This window comes from Thunnus albacares, chromosome 6 (assembly GCF_914725855.1).
Source record: "Thunnus albacares chromosome 6, fThuAlb1.1, whole genome shotgun sequence".
Lineage (NCBI taxonomy): Eukaryota > Metazoa > Chordata > Actinopteri > Scombriformes > Scombridae > Thunnus > Thunnus albacares.
Genome location: NC_058111.1, coordinates 27,688,437 through 27,711,980, shown reverse-complemented (window position 1 = coordinate 27,711,980; position 23,544 = coordinate 27,688,437). Strand labels below are relative to the sequence as shown.

General features: G+C 40.6%; 1 protein-coding gene and 1 long non-coding RNA gene across 2 annotated transcripts in view; one reads left to right on the top strand and one right to left on the bottom strand.

Annotated features, from left to right (window-relative positions):
• LOC122984613 (limbic system associated membrane protein) overlaps positions 1-23,544 on the bottom strand; it is a 194,204-nt gene that overhangs the window by 34,008 nt on the left and 136,652 nt on the right. The window contains exon 4 of the mRNA XM_044355183.1: positions 4,528-4,653. Within this exon, the coding sequence (XP_044211118.1) occupies positions 4,528-4,653 (126 nt within the window). The remainder of the gene's footprint in view (positions 1-4,527; positions 4,654-23,544) is intronic.
• LOC122984614 lies at positions 18,182-22,757 on the top strand. Its single transcript, XR_006403930.1, has 3 exons — positions 18,182-18,349; positions 21,264-21,345; positions 21,805-22,757. It is a non-coding gene; the product is annotated as an uncharacterized LOC122984614 (long non-coding RNA).

Genomic DNA, 23,544 nt, shown 5'->3' with positions numbered 1-23,544 from the left:
GAAGGTGGGCACTTTGAAAAAAGTGCTGGCATATCTTAAGCAAGAGTAGAGTGCTTCGTAAAACTTTGGGAAATAAGGCTTTTCAGTTTAGCACATGCACATTTTCTTTTTTGTGAGCAGGCCATTCACAACAATAAGATTGTTAAGGCACAGATGACAACAATAAAAACAGCAGAAACTACAGGACAGAAGGTTGATGGTTGGGTTATGCAAGTGTTTGCAGGCTAAATATACAGTAGGAAGGTGTTTGTATAGGTCCTGCAGCTCATCCATACAGAATAGTGCACATTTCCACTGGGGCTTCTTCTCAAAACATGAAAAGTGTCAGCATTTTTCAACCAGTAAGGCAGAGAGTTTGTTCTTCTGTCAAAGCTAAACAAATTGTTTTTCTTTAGGTCGTTTCTCACTTAACACTGAACACTATGCAATTCTAAAAAGGATTTTTCCAGTTGAAAAGACAAACTATCTGTCAGATTGACATCTCTGGGTGGCTGTCATTCATTTTATAGGACTGTTGCGTCACGAAGATGTCATAAAGTGCCCTCATTTAAAAGAAGATTGTCTGTATGAGTGTGTTTGTGCGTGTATATGCTTAGTCGCTCTTGCAATTCTGTGCTGTGAGAACAAGTTTGAGTTCCTGACAATTGGAGTGTGGATATTTACTAATCAAGGTGATTTTAGCAGGTGTTCACGGTTAAATCTTAGGTTTAGGGTTAAGATTAGGATTGTGTTTCAGTTCTGGACAGGTTTGAATTCTACATGCAGTGTTCACAGTTTAAATCCAAGCCAATAATGTATTTACTGGAAGGCTTCATATGGACAGAAACACAGGGAATATGTATATGTGACGAGTTTATTATGTGTTTGTCTTGTGTGTGTGACTGCCATTTAATTTTCACACCTTAGTTCACAGCAACATGTGCACAACATCATCAGTCTGAATGTGAATATGCATGTGCTTATGCAAGCATGAGCTCCAGCCAGATTTTCGCACTTGAGTTGGTGACTCATCCTCGAATCTTTCTCTAGTCTTGAATACATTTGACTTGATACTCGTCTTTACTGATTTCAGACTTGACCTTGACTTGTTAATAATCCCTCAAAGATTGGTAAGGCAATATTAATATTCCTGCTGAATATTGTGAGGGTTGTGATACTGAGCATATTTGCTGCTTCATTTGAAAGTAATCATAATCTTGGCTCCTTTGTAGCTTTTATACTTTTAAAATATAACTAACACTTAATAGCATTTTATTTGTATGTCTGAACCACTGTAGAGACTTAACACCTGATCCCTAAAGAATTGAGACTTGCCTTGGGCTCTGAATCAAAGACTTCAGACTCAACACAGAGACTGGCATTCTGTGAGTCATGAACATCTGTGGTCCCAGCAAATAGTGAAGTGCGTCGCTAGCTGAGCGAAGCCACGTTACCATCCAGGCAAGCAAAGGCGTGAAGCAGTGAGACCACCAGCTGCCACACATCATTATCTCTCTCAGCAGTCCCACACATGCTCTCGAACTGGGTTAGACTTATGGATTCTGTGGTGAAAGACACTCGCAAAACAACAAAACAATGACAGTGCCAGTGTTTGCAAATGGTGTAGAACCCCCATCTCAGCAGCCACGTGCGCCTGTGTGGACTAACAAGATCCGATCCTGCAAGAATGCTGACACGATTTTCCTTCTATCACACTGTTTCTGTTTCGCTATTCACAATGTTTCAGTGAAGAATAAAGAGTTGTTGAAGGTGGTCTGCCCACCATTTCCTCAACAAAACAGAGAAAGTGAATAATGAAAAGAAAAGCTTCCTTATGGAGGCAAATGCACAGAACTTGCAGAGGCGTAGTTACTAGAGCCCCTTTCACCCATGCTGTCTATCCCTGAAATATTCAGGAACATTTCCTGCATGGGGTCATGTGTGAATGGGAGCAGGGATCGATATGCAGGGAAATCTGTACCGCCAATTTCCCACCTCAAGACCTAGTGACATTTCAGAGAAAATGCCAGTACAGCTGTGTTTTGAATGAAAGCAGTAACAGTGCAGGAAAAGGCACATAAAGGGTAACGTAGATAATATGAACAAGCTAAAACAAGAAGTGTTTGTATGCTGTGAGACTTGACTTGACTTGAGACTTGAAAGCAAAAATGCTGAGGAGACCCGACTTGGTGACACAGTAATATTGAAAAATGCTGCATTGAATGTATTGTGTCTTTTGGAGCGCTGCCAAATTGTCATGAATAATTAATAACATAACAAGCTGCTGCTGTCACCAGAATAAAACGTAGAAGACTCGAAATTCAAATGAGAGCCTTTCATCAAATTATCAATTAGTCTACATGAATTAGTAGGTCAATGGGTTTTTTTTAACTCTCTGAATCTGTGAAAATATTCTGATCAAATCACTTATGTGGGTTATAATTCCTGCATTTAGTTATTAAAAAATGTCCTCTTAGTTTTTGTAAAATATGTAAGAGTATTATTAATGTGTTTTCACTTGTTCCGTGATGTCATTCAACCTGTTTTAAAACAGATGACAGAGAGTGCAGCAGCCACTGCTGCATATCATCTTCAGAGCCAATCTATCTATCTGTAAATTTTATCCATCTGTACAAACTGATCTTCATAATATTAATAACAAATTACCTATCAAAGTTATTATTCTATACTTTTTAATCCTTCTAAAATTAAGCCACCTGTGTGAGTTATTGGTTCAGTGCCATGGCATGTGTGAAAAGGCACAACTATATGTGCAAGATGCTTAAGACTGAATCCAGCGCATCTTGAAAAATCTACTATTGAATATTACTTTTTTCTTGCCTCTATATCCACATCTCCATCCATTTCCTTAAAACAAAAGCTGTTTAAACTTACAAAGCAGCTTTACGAACAGCAACTCCTGTCTGAACAGTCTGAATCACTTGGATCGGACATTAAACGGACTTTACGTTGCCAGCTCCCTAGTACAAAGTCTGTAATGTCCGATTGAGCCCATGTGTGAATAAAACAGGTCATTGTCCTCACAGGGAGCAAGTGGGCACGTTGATGATGTTTCTATCATGTGACTGGTGCAAAACCGAAAGAATACAAACACTCGTTGATATTGTGGATACGTCCAAATACATGTAGTATTGATATTGACACAAAAAACTAGTCATCATTATGGATGAGTAGGTAGCCTCTTCCGCCATCTTTGATTTGCTGTAAACAAAAGCAACGTATCCTCGCAGTCTACCGTCACAGCCTTAATTTCCAGTAAGTGAGAAGGCATCTGGCATAATCTCCTGTTGTGTGCTACACGTATGAAAGGGCAACTGCGGACAACGTCTGGACCTGATTCTCTGGACACTGTCCGGAGTTCATATGAGAAAACGGCTTCAGCTTGCTGGTGCGGGAAACAGATGTATTTGATGACACATGTTTGGAGTGCTGAAAAACTGGTGCAGTAATTGATAAAGACACACAAACAGAATGGCTTTCAATCAGTGCAAGGCTGTTATCAAACTGAGATGCTGTCAACTTGAGTATCTCCATCCATCACACTACAAGCTTATCAGCAGTTGGAGACATTATTGTTTTTCCTGAAATTGGATTCAATCCCAAAAGAAACAGTATTTCAACTCTCTGACGCACGCACATATATTAAGACATATAACACCATGCAGCTACCTGTACACACAGGATGACATGTACAGACATCAACATAGCTACCATACATGAAGACCTACTGTATAAAAAACTCTCCTCATGGTTAAATATACATTATCCTCACTAGGGGTGTAACACAAAGCTAGTTCCTGTATCTGTTTATTTCATAAAAAATTCAGTATTTGTTTCTTCATATTTCTACCATACTTTTCTACTACCATTTGTGCTCCTCATGTATTTTTGAACAAGTTTAGCTGCTAAAAAAGTATGCAAAATAATATCCTAAACATGTATCTAAATGTATCAAAGAATTGCATTGGTCCGTGATATTTTTCTTTTAAAAAAACTGGAGGTTGTGTATATAATTGGAGGAGGCCCAGATGAATTTAAAGTTGGTCTGAAGTGTCTATGATACACCTCTGTGTCTTTAGCCTAAGGCCTATTTGTTTACGTTTTGGCTAATCTGCATTACAGAAGGTCATACTGCTTTGGCTTTTAGTAGTTTCACACTGTACAAACAACAACCACTAGATGACTTTGATCCTGAAAGAAAAGTCTGAGTGTAACGATTATGAGCCAAGATCTGAAGTTATAGGGAGGGCATTTATGACTTCTAAATGGATTTATGGAGCTTATCCTCGATGGATATTGGAGATCCTGACACCAGTGTAAAGTGTATACTGCTGATTTTCTCTCATTCTCTCTCAGCCCTCATATTCTGTAGCATGCACTATAGCTTATGCTCTAAAACTGATTAAATTCTTTAGGTCACTTAAAACAACTAATTTGGCATTTAGATGATGAAAGAATCTAGCACACCACTGCACAGACAACTAGACTGACACACACGGTGATGAGCACTGATTGCATGATTCTTACCTGAGGGGTTGAGCAGCCGCCAGGTGATTAGTGGGTCCGGCCTGCCACTGGCCAAACAGCTGAGTGTCACGTTGCTGCCCTCGTTCACTATCATGTCTTCTGACATCTTGTAGATGTTGGCTGGAACTGGAGACACAAGAGAAATAACATCCAAGTTAGGGATTTATTTTATTTTATTTATGAGAATCAAAGGCGTGCTTTATCTCACACAGCCCTCGATCCCGACCTTACTGAGAGTTCTCAACTTCTAAAAGTCAGAAACTGACATTTTTGCTCTTTACTTAACTTGACAACAATGATGTTTTATTCATCTTTCTCTAAAATATTTTCACTCTACAAAATAACTGAGACTTTCCCATTAAAAACGGTTGGCTTTAAACAGAGGTTAAACACATAAAAACAAGCTGACCTTGATTCTTTCCATGAAAGGAAGAGTTTAGAAGAGCTTTGGAGAACATTTTTCCTACTGCTATAGCCCTCAGAGGTACTTACAGTAAACTTTCTCAACCCAGGATCCAAATATGCAATTTAATCTCCTGCCCCGGGACCTGAGCTCATGAAAACAGATTGCTCCTCTTGTCATATAGGGACCAACCAGAAGCTTGGCACTGATTCTGAGTTCAGACACGTTCTTTCAGAAAAGTAAGCTGTAATATATGAATCCAAATTTAAAGGTGAAATGAGGAATAATTTTAAGCGCGTGTATGTGACATTGATGTTCAAAGTAACACGGATATTTCATCTGAACGCAGCGGTTAATAAGTCATCCCTTCACACTCACATTCACACACTGACGGCAGAGGCTGCCATGCAACTTGCTCATCAGGAGGAGTTTCTAACGCTCGTTCACACATACATTCACCCACTGACGGCACAGCCTTCGGGAGCAATTTGGGGTTCAGTATCTTGCCTGAGGACACTTCGACATGTGGACTGGAGGAGCCGGGGATCGAACTGCCGATTTTCCGATTAGTGGACGACCTGCTCTATCTCTGAGCCACAGCTGCCCCCTTACTCCTCTACTCCATTTACTCCTCACTCCCACTGCTCCCCACACCCACACAAACAAATAGAAACCTAGAGGGAAGGAGCGCGAGACAGAAACCTTTACTCTGGCACAAACAACTCAGATGAATTAGGTACACTCTGTTTTAGAGAGTCAGCAGCTAAGATGTAATCAATCATGAAGGATATAGAGGGCATACATCAGTGTTTTCATAAACTCTGGCTGAATTGGTTGAGATAAGGTATCGTATATGCAGATATGCGGCCAGAATTACAAATAATGATCAATGACTTGGGAATATGATGAATAGTGAACACACATAATGCGGACAAATGAAGAAGTGTAAATTAGTTTTCTCTAAACTTGTGATAACTAGATTTACTATTCTAATTTCAGAAATGTGTGCGTGTGTGTGTGTATGTCAGGTCTAAATTTTTATCGGCTCATCACATTAGCCCATGTTGCCTTTCTTCCATTAACCCTGTTAGTCCCAAGGTAACACATGCGTCCACTTTTTAATTGAAGCTTGCATGAACTGATTATTGTATCTCTGGGCCCTATTTTAACTGCACAAGTGCAATGACAAGCACAGTGTGGTAGGTCTTGGGTGCATGGACAGTGTGGGCGTCTCCATGTGCATCCGCTATTTTAGTTCATATGTGTGCAGCAGAGCAATGTGCAAAAGGGAGGAGTGAAGGTGAATATAGATCAGCCGGTTTGCTGATTATTTGATACTCTCTCAGCCAGTCACATCACTGCTCTCATAGCTCTGAAACTGTTGTGCTAATTGCAGTTAAATGTGATAACGACAGCTCAGCAAACAGAAAGCTTTTCTTCAGGAAATGTCTGGGTGGTTCAGAGCGTCACGACATGAACACACATCACCACAAATCTGCAGCCAAAGGCAGATGGTGTAGTTTTTTTCATCAGTTAGTTACTATAATTTTGATTGAAAAAAAAAAAAAAAAAAAGAAATTGATTCGGAGAAGCTGTTTATGTGATGATATCAGACAGACGCTATTTCAGCAATAATTATAATATCTATCTCACCTCACGGTCACATAGTTTACTAATTAATGCTACACAGCAGCGTTTGCATCACAATGTGTTTCAAGAATAAAACATGAGATGCAACTTTTGCTAAAAAGAAAGTTGGAAAAGAGGCTGATGAGCTGCTAACCCGATGTCGCCTTCATAAAAAAGCTGAATCAAGTTATAACAGACCAGTCTGATATGTGTAGAAGTGTGTGCGTGTGGTTGTTCTGTAGCAGCCTGGTAACATCAGGCGATTTAATGAAGGTAAATACAGTGAACAGCCGTGTGTAATGGCACAGCGCTTAGATGCGGCACTTCTCAGATTTATTAACATATCAGTCCTGCTGGCTTCAGATGCTGCAGGGATTTAATGAACTGAAGGAGAAGCTTTTCATACAGTATAAACAGCTGCGGACAGCAGATACTGTAAGAATCACCCACATTCATTTATAGATCAATGCAGACTAATTTACCGACTTTCCTCCTTTAACGACATTAAATGTTATTTTCTGTGCCGGTTTTGGTTGGAGAGTGTTTAACTGAAATAAATTATTCATATTTTAAGCATTAATCAGTTGTTGCAGCACGTCTGCAGCAAGTATTTAGTTTGATCTTGTTGATAAAATCGCCAAAGCAGCAGCAGATTGAGGTTATGCCACAAATAGACAAGGTCCTGAAACGTCTGTTTTTTGGGGCAACATCTAATTTCAACCAAAATATAACAACTGTCTTAGCTCTGCTTCATTTGAATGAATGTCCCACCTGTCTGTGCCTCTCCTCCCACCTGCGCTGGTCAATAAAACACCACACAGACGCACAGAGCGAGTTTCAAGCTCGGGAAAATACCACACAGTTGGAGCGCTGCTTGCACTGGTCGTTGTGCCTCCATGAAAATACAGCCCTCTGTGTCAATCGACATATTGAAATGAGTAATCATGCTTGACTGCAACCTCTCCTTATGTGCTGTTATGGTAAAACAAGCAACACATGTGCGACAAGTTTGGTTGTGTCCCACTATGGGTGAAGAAGCTGTAAGGAGTTTACTTTTGCTATAGCGGCCTATGTCATTTATTGGTAATGATGCTTTTGTAAATACTTCACATTCTAGGTGTTGACCCTTAATGAAGTAAGAAAGGACAGTGACATGATTGAACTGGTGTTAAAGTTAAAACTGTGAGTGAAGGTTTGTTCATCAATTTGACACATATGTTACTTATTGGTTATGATTCTGCTTATAGTTACTGTCAGTTACAATAACTTCTTGATTTGTGGGATTATTGTTTATTATATTCGACACCTCCAGAATTCTAATTAATTTTGTAACTTGATTTTTCTACAACATGAAATCCCTCACATAATCCTAAATGCATTTTTCCCCATCATATGTTTCTTCATTTTCAAATATCCCTGGCTGCACTGAAATATAAGAAAATATGCAAGAGATTTTATACTAGTGCACGTTATCATGAACATGTAAACTTATGAGCCTGGTTTGTTACATTTATCTGTTTCTAGAGCAACTGTCCATAAAGAAATAGCCACACATTTAGTAATATGTTGTAGTTCATGATAGGCAGACAACAGAAGGAGAGAGCAACACACTTATAACTCACATGTATTGCTTTAGTCTTTTTGAATATGTCTTTATGTCTTTGAATATATCTTTTTATCTACAGCTGTATATTTTACATTATATATACATCTACTTAAATTATATTCAAAGCAATATTTTTGTCTTTTTCCCGCCCTAGCTTTAAATGTTGAATATGAAATTCATTTTTGTAATTTTAGTTCAGATAAAAAATGTAGATATTGAGGCTTTTCTTTACAATCGGTGAGCACGTACTGAATAAACTGGATGCCATTCAGATGAAGTGTGAATTTTGGAGATAAAAAGATGTGCCAAAATGTCACTTTATGGATAAAATGATTGCACACAGAGTTATGAGTCTGTACCCTGCAGACATGCATGGCCGTGCCATAAGCTTTCACCGCCGTGATTAAAATAACAGGCTCCAGTCTCTACGCATTAGTCTCACATTTATTTGGCAATCCAAATCATTTTCACATGAAAAGCAGAGTTGGGAAGTAAACCATTAAAGCTTATGGGTTACCTGCTTAAAAGTGTCAGCAGCACAATTAGGTGAAAAAAGCTGGTGTGGAAAGTAACATACAATGCAAGCTCTCAACAACTGTTGTCAATTTGTCCATAAACAGGGCACTTAAACCCCGACTGCTCCATTAAAGTTACTCAGTGGCCTGACAATAAAGAATGTGTTCCAGATGTACTCCTGTTGTAGGTGCTGGCAGGTACAGCTTCTTGATGCAGGAGGGTTTTATATTATTTTTTGTGGTTTGCCTCGCTGACTAATTAACAGAAATACATAATGAATAATCTATACTGAATGCATTTAGGAGGAGCAAGTTGTAAACCCACTTGTGAGAACTACATCATGTAGGGATTCATATGCTATTTAAATCTGATAGGACTGAATTGAAATAAAGCTGCCTCGTTTTTTTCCATATCGACCATGTTTTCGAAGAAACAACATTCCAGTGTATGTCTATTTCAGATTGTTTCTCCAGAAAGGTTTTTATTGAAGATTTGTCTCTGTACAGCATCAGAGCCTCCCCTCAACTAACATCTCTCTCTTTCTCACACACAGACCAACACACACTAATCCATGCACACACACACACACCATCCGCAAGTAACCCATCTCTCTAATAACAACTGATAAGACAGTCACAATTGTGCCAAACAGCATTTTAAATGAAGTCATGCAGAGTTATTGCCGTAGTCAAATGACCAAGCCAAAATAAAGATGTGTTTTCCCGATATGGCGAGATGGAACAGGGGACGCCGGGGCAGAGGCACTCGATTGAGGTGACAAAGAATACAATTCACCCCCCCCCCTCCTCAAAAACAACCAAAGCGGGGAGGGGTGGGGGGGGAGTAGGGATATTGATTGGCTGAGTACGATGTGTGACTGGAAAATGAATCCTCGGAAGGATAGATAAAAATGGATCGGGGAGGAAACAACTGCTCATACTCTGATAACCCTGTCAACTCTATAAATGGGAGGGAAGGGAGGGGAACAGGAAAGATGGGGAGAAAAGTGGAAAAGAGGAGATGAAGAAAGGAGACAACAGTGAAGGGAAGAAGTGTGAGTGACATTTCAGCTCTCGTGGCCATAGCGCCTGGTCTCCAGCTGTCAGCAAAGAAGAGGGAGGTGGGGCAGAGGAAAGGAATGAATTGTAATCTTAGTCATAGGTCAACTTTCAAGGAACAATGCTGGAAAGGGCAGCTCTTTGAAAAGCACTTTACCTCTGCAACTGTAGGATGGATGAATTCCTTGGAGATACTCTGCACTCCCCGCTAATGTTTTCCTTGTGGCTGGGTTTGGGTGAATTATGGTATACATAGCTGCGGGCTAAAACCTCCTACATTTAATGTCACACTGTGCACACTCACTTTCATATACAGTCATATCTCTACACCTGCAATCTATTTTCTAATTTATTCTGTTTTAATTTCACTCCCCAAAGAGGAATTAATTTCCATTCACAGCCAAATATCACAAGCTACTGTGGAGTATTTTCTCTTCAGGTTAGGCAGGTTTCACCCTCCCACAAAATCCCATCATGTCCTCTCTGGTTAATGATCTTCTATTTGGTTTTCCAATTCCTTAAAAATAATAAATCTCTGATGAAAACTTTATAAATACACTGACCTTGCTTTCAACTCTAATTTCAAACTTCAAAGAAAGAAAGGAAAGAGCAAGAGAAAGACAGTGAATGAGAGAGAGCAAGAGTAATTAGGGACGAATGTGTTTGTGTTTGTAGGTTTGTGCTTTAACACAGCCACAGGCACTTCCTTAGTCTATGTGACAAATTATTCACCACAGGGAGAAATGGAAGGCGATGAAAGCACTAAACTTGTATCTCTGCATGATTAATAACTCCTCCTTCATTACTACGTGCATTTACTATTGCCAAATAGTCTTATCAAGACTATAATGCGATTAAGTCTTTAAAATAATTCTATTGCATGAAATCTCTAAAAATAATGTGTTTATATGTGGCTACAATTAAGGCCTACACATTAGGAACTGATTGATATCAATGCAGGTACTCCACATACAAATGTGTGCTCTAAGCAGTTATTAAGCATTCATCAAAAATAAATACAAGACAGTGTGCACTTGAAATTATTAAAATGCACCATTTTTAAATTGGAGGCTGCTGATTTACCTGTCATGTTATCTTAAGGTACAGACTAATTAAAAGAAAGAGCTTTTGAGCAGTCTAAAAACAGCTGTGAATAATAGATAATGGATTAAATAACTTATTAATTTTTTAGCACAGTACAGAGTTTTGCTGTCTCTCTTGTTATAATCGCAAACTGGATAGTCAAGTTTTCCGTTTGTGTTTGTTCACCTGATTATCATCTGAGTGGTGCAGGAAATCCAGCCCACAGTCCCTTGGGATTATGTCCATATTGGATGATTCTGCACCTTACAATTATATTCAGTACCAACGCAGGAAATAGTATTTCATGGAATGTAATGATGTGGAAAGTAAAGGTGTTTTTAGACTGTCCTCCTAAGAGACATCAGTCCTTTCAGAAAATTCCCCAAAATGACATTTGTTTAAATTTAAGTGACAAGATCCTCTAGTGGCCGTAGAAATAATTATTTTTGTCCATTGGGAGCAAAGGTGGAGATGCTGTTATCATAGATTCTGTTATCTGGTAATTTCTGGACTTGGACCGGGAAAATCTGTTGAAGTAAAACAAAATTAAATCAAATTTAAATCTCTTCAGTCATAATGTCCAATACTCTAAGCACAATTTGAATTGTATTAAAATAGGCTAATTTTAACATAACCATAACAACAAAAAGTAATGAGCGAGAGAGATCAGGCAGGGCTAAACAAGCAAACCTAAAAAAGTATTTAGCAGGTCTAATGACAATGACCACGATGAGTGTGATATACAGTCTGAGTTCACGGAGACCGCTGATGCCATGGCTCCAGCTGAAAAGAAACAAAAAATGTTGAGTGCTCAGGCCTGAAGGGAAATGCAAATTCCCCTGGCTGAGGTGTGACATTATATGGGGGGAATAAAAAATGTTGTGCTCAAACTGCAAGAAATCTGGGAGAAAGAATGGATTCACCAAAGTAGCAACGGACATGAGAATCTTGGCTCTCATTGACGCACACACTGGCAGATGTGCTACCAGTGATGACCAAACTGAATCTGGTTTTCCAGAAAGACGATGTCAATCTGGCCACAATCCAACCAATGGTTCACACATCATTTGCAGCACTAACACAGTTACGACATGTCCCAGGTCCAGAAGAAGAGAGGTTCCAGGCGGATTGCCAAGATGACCGGTCCATTCAGGCATTCAAAAATGCCCGAGCACGCTACCTTCAACATCTAATGGATGCTTTGCACGACCGATTCCCTGAAGATTCCCTGGATCTACTTAACTGCCTCAACATCCTTCTGAACCCCTCTAAATACCCACAGACACAGAGTGGTGAGTATTTGATTAAGTTTGTTGCAAAAGCCAGAGCATCATTCTTTAAATAGACCTATCCTTTTTGAATAACCTTAAAATGCTCATCTATATCGCGTAATATACTGGCTATCATAATAATCATCATAATCATCATAATAACATGATCTAATAATAATCTAACTATAAAGGAGGAATCTCTGTCTGTCTGTCTGTTCTTTGCATATCTTGAGAACTATTTATCCAATCTACTTCACACTTGGTGGTTGTATATTGCTGGGGACCCAAAGAAGTGCAGAGTCAAATTTGGTGCAATTTGGACACACAACACGTTTAATATGAATAAACTTTGAATAGAGTTCAGCAAGCCGGGCCATCAGAGCTCTGGACAGAGTGTATGTCTCGTATGTCTCATTTAAGCACAAATCCTTTGAGCAAAATGATCCAAACTGAATCTACAGAAAATAAACTATCTAAGAGCCTAATATGATCGATCCACTTTATTTTAGAATGCACTTTTTTTTAAAAAAGCTCTCTGTAATGTATTTTACTTTTAAATGCAGCCCCCATTACACTTGAAATGAAAAACAGGATAACAGGATAACATTTAACCTTCCTGTTCGTGCCATTTTGTCATAGAAATTGTTTAAAATTGTTTGTTGGATTTATTATTACCCCATCCCCTCAGGCCTACATGTATTTTTTGGTTTGTTTGCAAATAGTTTTTATTTTGTTTTATTTTATCTGAGAATATGTTGGCCTAAAGCTGAGGGAAATTCTTTGTGTTTAGGAGTTATTTTATTTGAAATAGCCTACTTTTCAATAAAAAAGATTATAAATCTACATGCCTTGAAGATGTCATTGTTTCTACAGCCTGCCTATCAACTATTTTAAGCTCAATAATAAACACATTGTAAACACAATGTATTTTGTTGCTTAATTTGGAGGACTTGTAGATATTCTAGTTCCCTAAACCTGAACATACAGAGGTTACCATGTGCAGATATTGCAGAAAGTAAAAATTGTAATTGGCATCATACATGCATACACATGACTGTATACAATGAACGATGGTCAATACCACCTGCTCTCCACATCTGCTTGTATATGAACCTCATTTACATCAAAACATGTGTGCATAATTTGAAAGACCACCATAGTCTAAATATAGGACAATTCATTGTGGGGAAAAAAGAGAAACTTCATGAAAAAAGAGGTCGAGTGAATGCTAAATGTGGTTCAGCAAAATCAAGATATTTAATTTGGCATTTTCACAACTGGCTTGTACGACTGAACAAAAGGCACAGCACGGGGGAGAGTAATTAATGCACTATGTACTCATAGTAATAATACAAGTAAACATAGTTTGACCTAAATGTTACAACCACAAAAATAAAACAGAAAACAGACAAACAAAAAAACAAAAACAAAGGCATACTCCCTGGTGTTGATGTTGAGAGTGAAACTCTGTTAACCACAGAGGAGAGTGGACCCAAACACTTAAGGGAAATTGCTGGGTACACATACACCAAACAGACAGATAAAGTGCATTTAAAGACCAGAAAATTACAAACTTGTCATAGCACTGCTTGTGCTTATCTTTGTGATGCCACAAAACCAGAAACTTAATATCTCTATTTAGTGATTTAGTTTAGTTCAGTGAGCAAAATCAAAAACATGCTGACAGCCTTGCTTGATCCATCTCAGATGCAGGCGTATTGAGCATGAAATTAGCCTTTGAACAGAAGCAGAGAAGGCAGCAGGTAATGCATGATGCAACTTTGCCCACCTGGACTCTGTCAGATTACTTTATATTCAAGCTAAACTGTTCATTACAATTCAAGGATTACTGCGCCAAACTCTATTCCACTCTTTAGGACACATAAAGGAAACAATAAACAAAAAGACAGCTTTGGGATTTGACTGGGAAATTCTTCTCACTTCGCCCCATTTCAGACTATTAGTTAAAACACAAAATACTGTGCATCTGACTTCATGGACATAAAATAGGAAACAATAACCCTGACCTTATATCTTTTTTTTATGAGCAGAGCTCAGACACAGTTAAAATTCTTTTATATAAAAGACCTTAAAGTATGGCATGGCAATAAATCTACTGTCATCAGTTCTGTGTACACCATTTTACATGTTTTGTATTTTTCCCCTTGGGCTCCTTTTGCTCCCTCTTACATTTACCCCCCACTGGCTCTCAATGTGACATTTGGAGGAGTGATGTGGCACTGAGTGTAGAAGAGGCGTGCGATTATGCTCAGCTAATTTGAAACCATTAGAAGATAATCAGGAGAAAGCACTCGCAGGTCTTTAGCTTTTAGCTTTTAGTGCTTGGAAGCTTTACTGCCAATTACCTGCTTTCTATAAAACAAGGTCAGCCCAAAACCTCCTCTCCAAAGGCCCCAAAAAGGAACATTATAACCAGGCTGTCCGCCACCGGGGTGGCTCAACTCAGAGATTGAATAACGTAACCTTAAACAAGCACCTGCTGTGCCTTGCCCACTCATGATGCCAATGTGTGTTCATACTCGAGTGCGCATGAATGTGGTTTTTGCCTTTTCCTGCATGCATCTCCACATTGGCACCTTGACCGAGCAAGGCAATCTGTTCTTGCGGAAACTAAGAGAGTGACAGTCAGGGGATCTCCACTATTCAATGGTTGAAAAGAGGAGACTATTAACCTCTTCTCTAGAGTTAGCCATTTGAGGTCAAAGGAAGAGGAGAGGCATGCACATCCACGCTAAAACAGAAATCTCTGATATCTCTTTCACAAAATTTGCTCCCTTACACATAATATGGCTTACTGAAAGACTTTTGAAAGAGTAAAAAGGGCCGAAGGAAAGAAGAGCTAAAAAAGGAGAGAAGGAGCAAAATGTAATCGTCTTACTACAACTCTAAATGTCTGCAATGTGCCACTGTTGATAAAGAGTTTCTCTTTAGATTGATACTAAACCTTGTGGCTGTGTCGTTGGTTATACTCTTACTACTGAGTGATACACACACACCTGTATGCATACACACAAGTACAGTTACAAACACACATTTTGTTTTCTGTAGCTTAGACAGTATGTCCCCATACAGTGTAACTCATTGTTCATATCCACCGTTGATCCCTTCAATTATTCATGTTGACAGTGTTACTCAATATAATGACAAGCTACATCTGCATTGCATGAGCTGCACACGCACACACTTGAACACACATTTTGCCTGTTCCATCACGTCACCTCATGCAAAATATAAAGGAGCACCGATCTCGTTTGATCTGAGACCTCAGGGTGTGTTTTCTGCAGGGACACACACACACGCACGCACACACACACACATACACACACACACAAATTCTTCTCTGCCTGGCACAGCAGAATTGAAAGAGAATGCATAGGTCTGAGAAGTGGGCTGACGCTGCTGTTATGCTGCAGGAGATGAAGCACAAGTGGCCCGGCAATGCCAGTGGGCCCGTCCTCCCCCTATGCTCTCCTTGTGAAAAAAAAAAAAAAAAACAGATGAGGAGAGAGAAGAAGAGAAAGTAGATGAGAGAGGTGATGACAGAGGAGAAGGCACCACCTCTCCCCCATCCAAACCATAGCCATCAGCAGCGGCAGCGCGTTAAAAACCCAAGATGCCTGTGAAACTTTCAAAGGAAGTGCCAGATATGAGACAGATGCAATGGCCTGCTGGAGGCACCGATGGAAGCAAAGGAGGAAAACGGAGCTTTCTCTGTGTTTTTCTGAGGGAGGAGGATTTTCTGCATTTGAGACCCATCACATTTCCATCCATTCCTAATATCTAGACCTCGCTCTATTAGGGGACACCGAGGTGATTAATTAAGGAGATGGTTTTTCTGTGTTGAGATGTGTTTTTCCAATGAGGGTCCTGCAAGGGCAGCAACTCATAAATCACATGAACATTTAATTGGTGTTTGCGCTAAAAAAGGGAAAACAACCGAGGTGTAAGGTAGAAAGGTGCAGTAACAGTTTCTGCTAACAAGCTCTACACATGCAGCCAGGGCGGGTCAGAGAAGATGAAATGCTACAGATAGTGTTTTTTTCATTAAACCAAATAATGGCAGCTCTAGCCCCTGTGAAAAATATCTATGTTTATATATTCCATATAAGCTGTAATTCTTATCTTGGCCTGACGGAGGTACCTCCGTAAATCCTTTGCCTCCTCAGAAGCAATAGCTTTGTGCTTTAAGCTTGGCATTCACAAAAGTGTGGAGGGCTTGCCAAAAAGGCAAAGCAGATTTTGCATTCAAGCCATCAGATGATTTAGAGGCTTACGATATCATACTGCTCATGATAATGAGAAAAAACAAAGATGGCTAGACAAGCTAAATCCAAGGTTAGGGAATCTTGGCTGAAATGGCGGCCTATCTCTCCACAAGTTCCATTTCTTTGGCTGTTTAATACCACTTCCTGCCCTTTGCTCTTCCACTTCCAAATACCATTCCTCATTATGCCACTTTGTCCAGACAAACCCAGACAGGGTTATTGAAGATCAAAGCCCTCCCCCAACCCCTAAGCCTATGCAGCTCAGTTTAGATGCCTTTTACACCCCACCACTTCCCATTTTCTCCCAAATGTGAAACCACCATCACCTCCTCTTTCTTATTCCAAAGCCATTTTGTCCAATACAGCTGGTTCAGCGAAACTTTGGTTCCTGACAGAGTCAAGGGTGTTGTGCAAATCGTTTTTCCCTTCCCATGTTTCACTCATTGCTGTTTCAGCTAGTTTGCTATTTTTCATAATTAATTAAGTTTTACCTATCAATAATTTAATTATTAATAATGAAGTTTTTTTTTAAAGCTTCAAACTGACTAAATTACATTCAGAATCAAAGTTTTTAAATCAATATGAGCTGTGGTGGTTTGACTGAACACATGACTATTTTACAAATGATTTTGAATCTTTTCCATAAAAACAATCAGTCATAGTTGTCTATCTATACTTAACAGAGGTACATATTTTCTCTGGTACCCAGACAGTATCTTGTGGATTAATTAATTAATTAGCTCAAAGCAACAACATACTGTCTTTTTTACTTGAGCATTAGCGCTTACAGCTGGTAGCGATAATTCTCCACACCAGGAGTCCATCAAGCCTCATCAGCACCCACATAAGGAGGCTTGATGGGCTTCTAACAGACAGAGGCAGGTCAGTTTAGATTTCACCTCAAACCACAGCTCACACCTCTTTGTCTACTCATTGTTCCTAGATGGAGAGGTGGGAGGTGCAGTGCACCTCTGCAGAGTTGTACAGAGGTGTGGGGTGGGGTGGGGGTGTGAGCGTGTTTATTTGTAACTGCCATGACACAATCAGATAATAACATTTTATTTCTCTCCTTCACCTGCTTTCTTGCTACCACTGCTCGCTCTCTTCATTCACTCTCAAGCTTGCTCGACCACTGCTTCTCTCTCTCTTGCTGGTGCTCTAAACTTGCTCACGCATTCTGTCTCTCTTTTTCTCTTGTGTTTTTCAGGAAGCCATCAGTAAGCAAGCCTAACTTTACTTTGAATGTTATCATACCAAGAGTAATGTCCTCCCCTCTTCCTAGTAACATCTTTGTCCATGGGCCATCCACCAACTAAGGTACTATCTGTATGGCAGAAAATTCACTCGTACTGATCACGCTCCCTTACAGTGGACTACCAGCTGCAGGTCCAGCATCAGTCGAGGGCACCATGAGAAAGTGGATGGCTTGACAAGGATGCATGCTCTCTGGTCAGGCCTAGTTTGTTCTCCTCCTTCTCCCCATCCTCTTTGTTCTGCTCACTCTGCCTTGTCCTCTGGACTCTCACCCACAGGTGCATACTTGGGGGGGTGGGTGTGATGAGGAGATACAAGCACTGTCAGCCCTCCAGCACCAAGGGCAGAGATTCACCTGGTCAGCATTGCATCTACAACCATGTTAGCACCATGGCTAGAAGCACACAGCAGAGGGCGGGGAGGAATGGGCAGCATGGCAATTATCACCTACAGCTGGTAGCCAATTCCCCACACCAGGAGCTCATCAAGCCTTATCAGCACCCACATAAGGAGAGACGTCTTACAGCCAGAGGCAGGTTAGTTTAGAACTCACCTCAAACCACAGCTCACACCTACACTCTTTGTTCCTAGACAGAGAAGACCGAGGTGCCTCACTAACCCTGACGACCACTATGATGGCAACATCTCTTCGCTGCTGCCTGGACTGGCTGCCCCTCTCCCCCACACGGACTCCTTTGGGATTCACCACGGTCCAGGTAACCATTCCTACCCCTTCCCCCCCAGCTCACCACTCTTTCCCCTAACCTTTGTCTCCAATAAAGCACTGCTCTGGGGGACGTGTTTGCACCTTACTACTGCATCTGTGTTGTTTAACCCCAACGGCATTTCCCCATGCCACAGCATCTCATAATGGGGAGAGTGGGTGTGCATGTTTATGTGGATGCACTGCCGTGTGTGTGTGTGTGTGTGTGTGTGTGTGTGTGTGTGTGTGTGTGTGTGTGTGTGTGTGTGTGTGAGAGAGCTAACCTAACTCAATGAGCTAAATAGGACTTAAATGGATAAGAACCCAACAGTCCATTTTATGGATGTACCTGCAGCTCTCTGTGATGTGATACTGCAATAACCAGCTTACAGCAATCCTTACTCCTGATCCACATAACACAGTAAGCACTTTAACAGTTTAGTGCCTGTGTGAGCATTATACAACAGTACATTCATGACATAGCACAAGCCCAATGGAGGCTGTCACAGGGAATTTCATGAGTTGGTTGATTTCCTTCCTCAGTAAGGCCAAGTGCTAAAGGCAAAATGCTTGTTGGTAAATAGCACCACAGCAAGGTAAAATGATACAGACCAAAGCACATATGGTTTAATCAGAATTGATTGGATCAGGTTTCAAGTCTTTTGTGACAGAGAGAAAGGCAGGTTGTGATTTCTTGACTAAGTTAAAAATGTTCAACAAGAAGCCACACATCCCCTGTTTCCAGCTTCTACATTAGGAATAGCTGATTATCTCTGTTTTATATAATTGCAAATTATTAAAACATATTTAGGTTTTAGATATGCAGTTGGACAAAACAAGCAATTTGAAGAGGCCACCTAGGGCTTTGTGAAATTGTGATGAACATTTTTCACCATTTCCTGATGTTTTAGCACCTACATGAACAAGTAACAGATTCTGTGACAGTGTAACTAACCATGAGTTTCAGCCCTATAGTGTATGAAAATCTAGGAGCTTCTTAAACAACTGATAAACTGTAAAGGATGAGCAAAAGGGGTCATACTGATTGATTGATTAATCTATACCAAAGATATAGTTTGCACAACTTTCAGTGTGTCATTGGCTCAGAAATGTGAAATGTAAAAATGAAGCACTGCCACTGTGTTTGTGTTGATTGGGTTCCAGATCTGTAGACTCTCAACTAGCTTGTTGGTTCTCGCTGTGTGAAGAGCTGTGAACAGCTGGTAGAGTGGAGAGCACCTGACACACTCAGCTGGAGACCACCCCATAGTGCTACACACACACATACACAGACACACACACAGCCTCTGACTGGGCTCACAGCTGCTGTTGCTGCTGCTGCTATGCTGGTTGATGGGAGGGGTGTGTTCGCCATCGCGCTTTCTCTCCTGTGTCTCTGTGGGTGTCACTCTCGCTGCCTTTCAACTTCCTCTTTTATCAACTCTTTTTCTCTATCCTGCAAATGTGCACACTTGGATGAAAATGTTCATTTAGTACAAATACGGTACATACAGACAACCTCCGCCCCTCTGTGTCTCTCATCCGTCCTACCTTGCATTTCTTCTATTCTTTTTCTCTTTGTCTGCTGGCATTAAGTCTCCTCCACTCTTGCCTCATCACTGTCACTCTTTTTCTATCTCCTCGTGTCTTTCTTTCTTTACTTTTCTGTTTCTGTGCTTTGCCTTGAGCAGCAGTCTAATGAGCAAGTGGCTGGTGTTGGGAGAGTGTTTTCTAGCTCAGAGGAGAGATAACAAGCCCATATGTTATTTACCACAGTGGCCACTGCAGAAGCCGACCAGTGCCAACTCTCAAAGACCCTCCCAGGGAAAAATATTTCCCATCAAATCCGTAGCTGCGCCATCAAAGTGCCGGGAAGAGGCACACACTCGACAACACTCTTCTGTAGCTGTGAGACGCCTATGCATTAGAGAGGAGCATATTGTAATGAAGAGTCATAAATATTTTTCCTCCATAAGTGATAAGCATTTTTTTTTCTCATTAGTGAGATGTATTTAGTGTCTCCGAGGGCCTCCGTTTTGATTACAGTGCATGTGTATGCTTCTAAATGAAACTATCTATATCAAGATAGAAGCTTTAATCACTTTATAGAAAGTAACTTTAAATCTATTCTGACATCATGTATAGTTAGGCAGTAACATTTCTGGGAGGTCTTTATACGACTTTTCACATCATTCGTGTTGAAATACTTACGTGGTACAATTCGGTACCTTGCCACTTATTAAAAACAGCCAGCATCAGTTTTCACCTTCCTAAGCTTGTCCCTTCCCCAGCATTTTGAAAAGCAGTCTTCCATCAAAAAGACATCCAACAAGACATATGCTGCATCACGAGAAGTGTTGAGCACTCTCCTGCCACAGAGAAGACTTGGTATGTAAAGCACTGCATCAGCGTTGGTTACCATATGGTCTAACTGAATAACATGCCAGACATCTGGTGGGTCAGTGGGCGCAGAGAGAAGGAGCAGCCAAGTACACTCACTAGAAAACACTGAGGATGTGCATAAGTATGTAATCCATGCAAAGCACATGACACGTCAGCCAATGAATTTTGAATCTCTCTGAAATACCCCTGACATACAGTAAACAATGGCTATAAAACGGTTTCATACATTCTTTCTCTCAGTTTAAACTGATCCTTAAATAGAGAATGCATCCTATTATCAGAGGGCCTATACTTCTTTTTCTGATTGCTTACAATACGGAGAAGTAAAGGAACAGTAGGAAGTATTTGGAATCCACATGGGCCCAAGCAGTGCTGAGCTTCATACAATCGAGCCATCAGAAAGCCTCTGAAATCAGATATCTCTCAGCTCGCGTCTGAAGTGCAGCCTTGTGCCACCGACACACACCGAGTGCACACAAAACAAAGAATATTCTTCCTCATGCTGTTTTCTCTCCCCCTTTAAGGGCCTATGGAGTTAAGTGGAAGCCATTCACAGACCAGAGCCGTCACACACTGGTCTCATCAAGTCCAAATTAGCAATTTCTGGTAATATTTTGCCCTTTCTTCTCAGTATTATGTCTCTGAGTAGCACCTCCACATGTTTGCCTCTCTCCAGCCTATGGTGATAAAAGCGGGATCAAGGTCTAGCGGTGGGATTGACCTGAACACAGGCACGGCTGAGTGGTATAAAGTTCACACACAAAAACATGCACACACACACACAGCAGATGACCCTGAGTAATGTGGGGCAGAGACATTGAGGAGAAGGTGACAGCATTCTATTAAACCACAGCAGGGTGAGATGTTAAAAACAGTCTTAACAGGCAGTCACAAGCTAATATATTTACCTATACAGGGCCACACACTCACTATGACATGTTGTGACACACCACGCCACACACTGACACAACCTCTACCACTGTTTTGCACACCCAACTTCATCTTTTCCCCTTCAGAGAAGCAGGTGAGGTCAGGTTTAACTGTGCCACTCAATCTCACTTCCAGAAGCATCCACCAGTGTGAGGAGCACCGTGCCAAAGTGCTGTCCATCTATCTGACAGGCCCAGGTCACATAGAGGATGGAAAAAGATGGAGGGAAAGGATACTGGCAGGTTCTAAGCAAGTAATGGGTATGCGTACGAAGAGCAGAGGCAATGGAGAAAGAAATAGTGGTGCTCTATATCGGAGATAAGACCGGGGAGACGCTGGCCAGAACCGATGGCCACTGGCTCGCCTGGTTAGTCTGTGAAATATGACTGCAATGGTTCACCTGCAGCCTCTGTCAATACCCCTGCTGTCATGTATGTCCATGGGATGGCCCCATTTAAATGCATGAGAGCACCTCTTGCAGCCAGCATAAAGAAGATTAAAGGAGACTGCAGTTTCATTTTTTTTATTTTTCAGACATTCAGTCTAAGCAACATAAGCTCAGCAGCCCAGGGAGAAAAAGGGAGATGGTAAATTGTTGCTTTCATTAAAACTTCAAGGAGTCAGTTTCATTATGAAGGTTCAAAGGCAATGGAAAATGTGTGTGGCTGCATTCTCCCACTCTCTCTCTGTCTCACTTTCCCCTGCTTCATCCAACTGGATGGCTACATGGAATAATGGGCAATGTGACGACTACATGTAATCTTGTCCCTGGAGGGCTGGCGTATATGGATGTGACTGGTCTGCTGTCATGCTCACGGCAAGCATAATGAGGCAAGACAGAGCTTACTGCTGGCCTTCACACAAGCCAGTGCTTCTGCAGGGTTTACTGTGGGCTTTGCTTTTCAAGTGCTCGAGTCCTGGACTTCGATTTCCTCCTAATATCCTGAATGTTTACAGGCTAAAAAAGGGCAATGTGTGTGTTTTCAGAGATGGGTAAATCAACTGTGTAGTAATGCATTTAAAGCTGCACTGATCAATATTTTTATATTAACAATGATTCCGTTGACTAAGTGTAATGTGAAAGGTGTTGCGTGTTGTAATAAATCCACAGAATTTTCATCTGACTCTGCAGTTCCCTTCAGCTCTACAGGTAGTTTTAGCTTCTCACCTCATTGTCTAAGTTTTATGGCCTATGACTTAACTGTTTTTTTTCAGTCTCACACCTCTCAGTAGCGTAATATTATCTAGATGCAAGAAAATACACTACTCTACCATCCCAGCACCCAACTGCAGTAAACACAGTGAAGCATTTCATACTTAAGGACAACAAATATTGAACTTAAAATCAGTCATGTGGCCAGACATATGATGCCAAATGAATGCTAAGGTTGCATTTTAGCTGCTGGATGTAAAAATTGAAAGGTGTTCGCTAAAACTTTTCTGAGTAGATAGAGTGAGGAGTCAGAGATACGGCTACACAACCACAGCTCTGAACCAAATTCTGAAATCACTTCAACTGCCAAAAAATCTTTCCAAGTACTCTTGAAAACACTGTCAGGAATCTCTACATTGCATTAGCGGCCTGCAAAACGTGCAAAGCACAATTGCCGTTGAAACAAATTGTAGCAAATTAATCTGTATCATTTATTTATCAGATGGATTATGAAGTATCTAGAGGTGTCTAGACAACTATCAGATCAGTTGAAAGGGATATATAAGCACCTCAAATCAAACCACATGACTAATATGGTACTGTACATGGTATCAAGTGGTGTATAAAAAAACACTTGGACATTGAAAAGACACTAAATTGTGTTCCAGGCTTCAAGTGCCATGCTCCATGCACTCTTTAGCTGTTGGACAGTGCTTGACAAG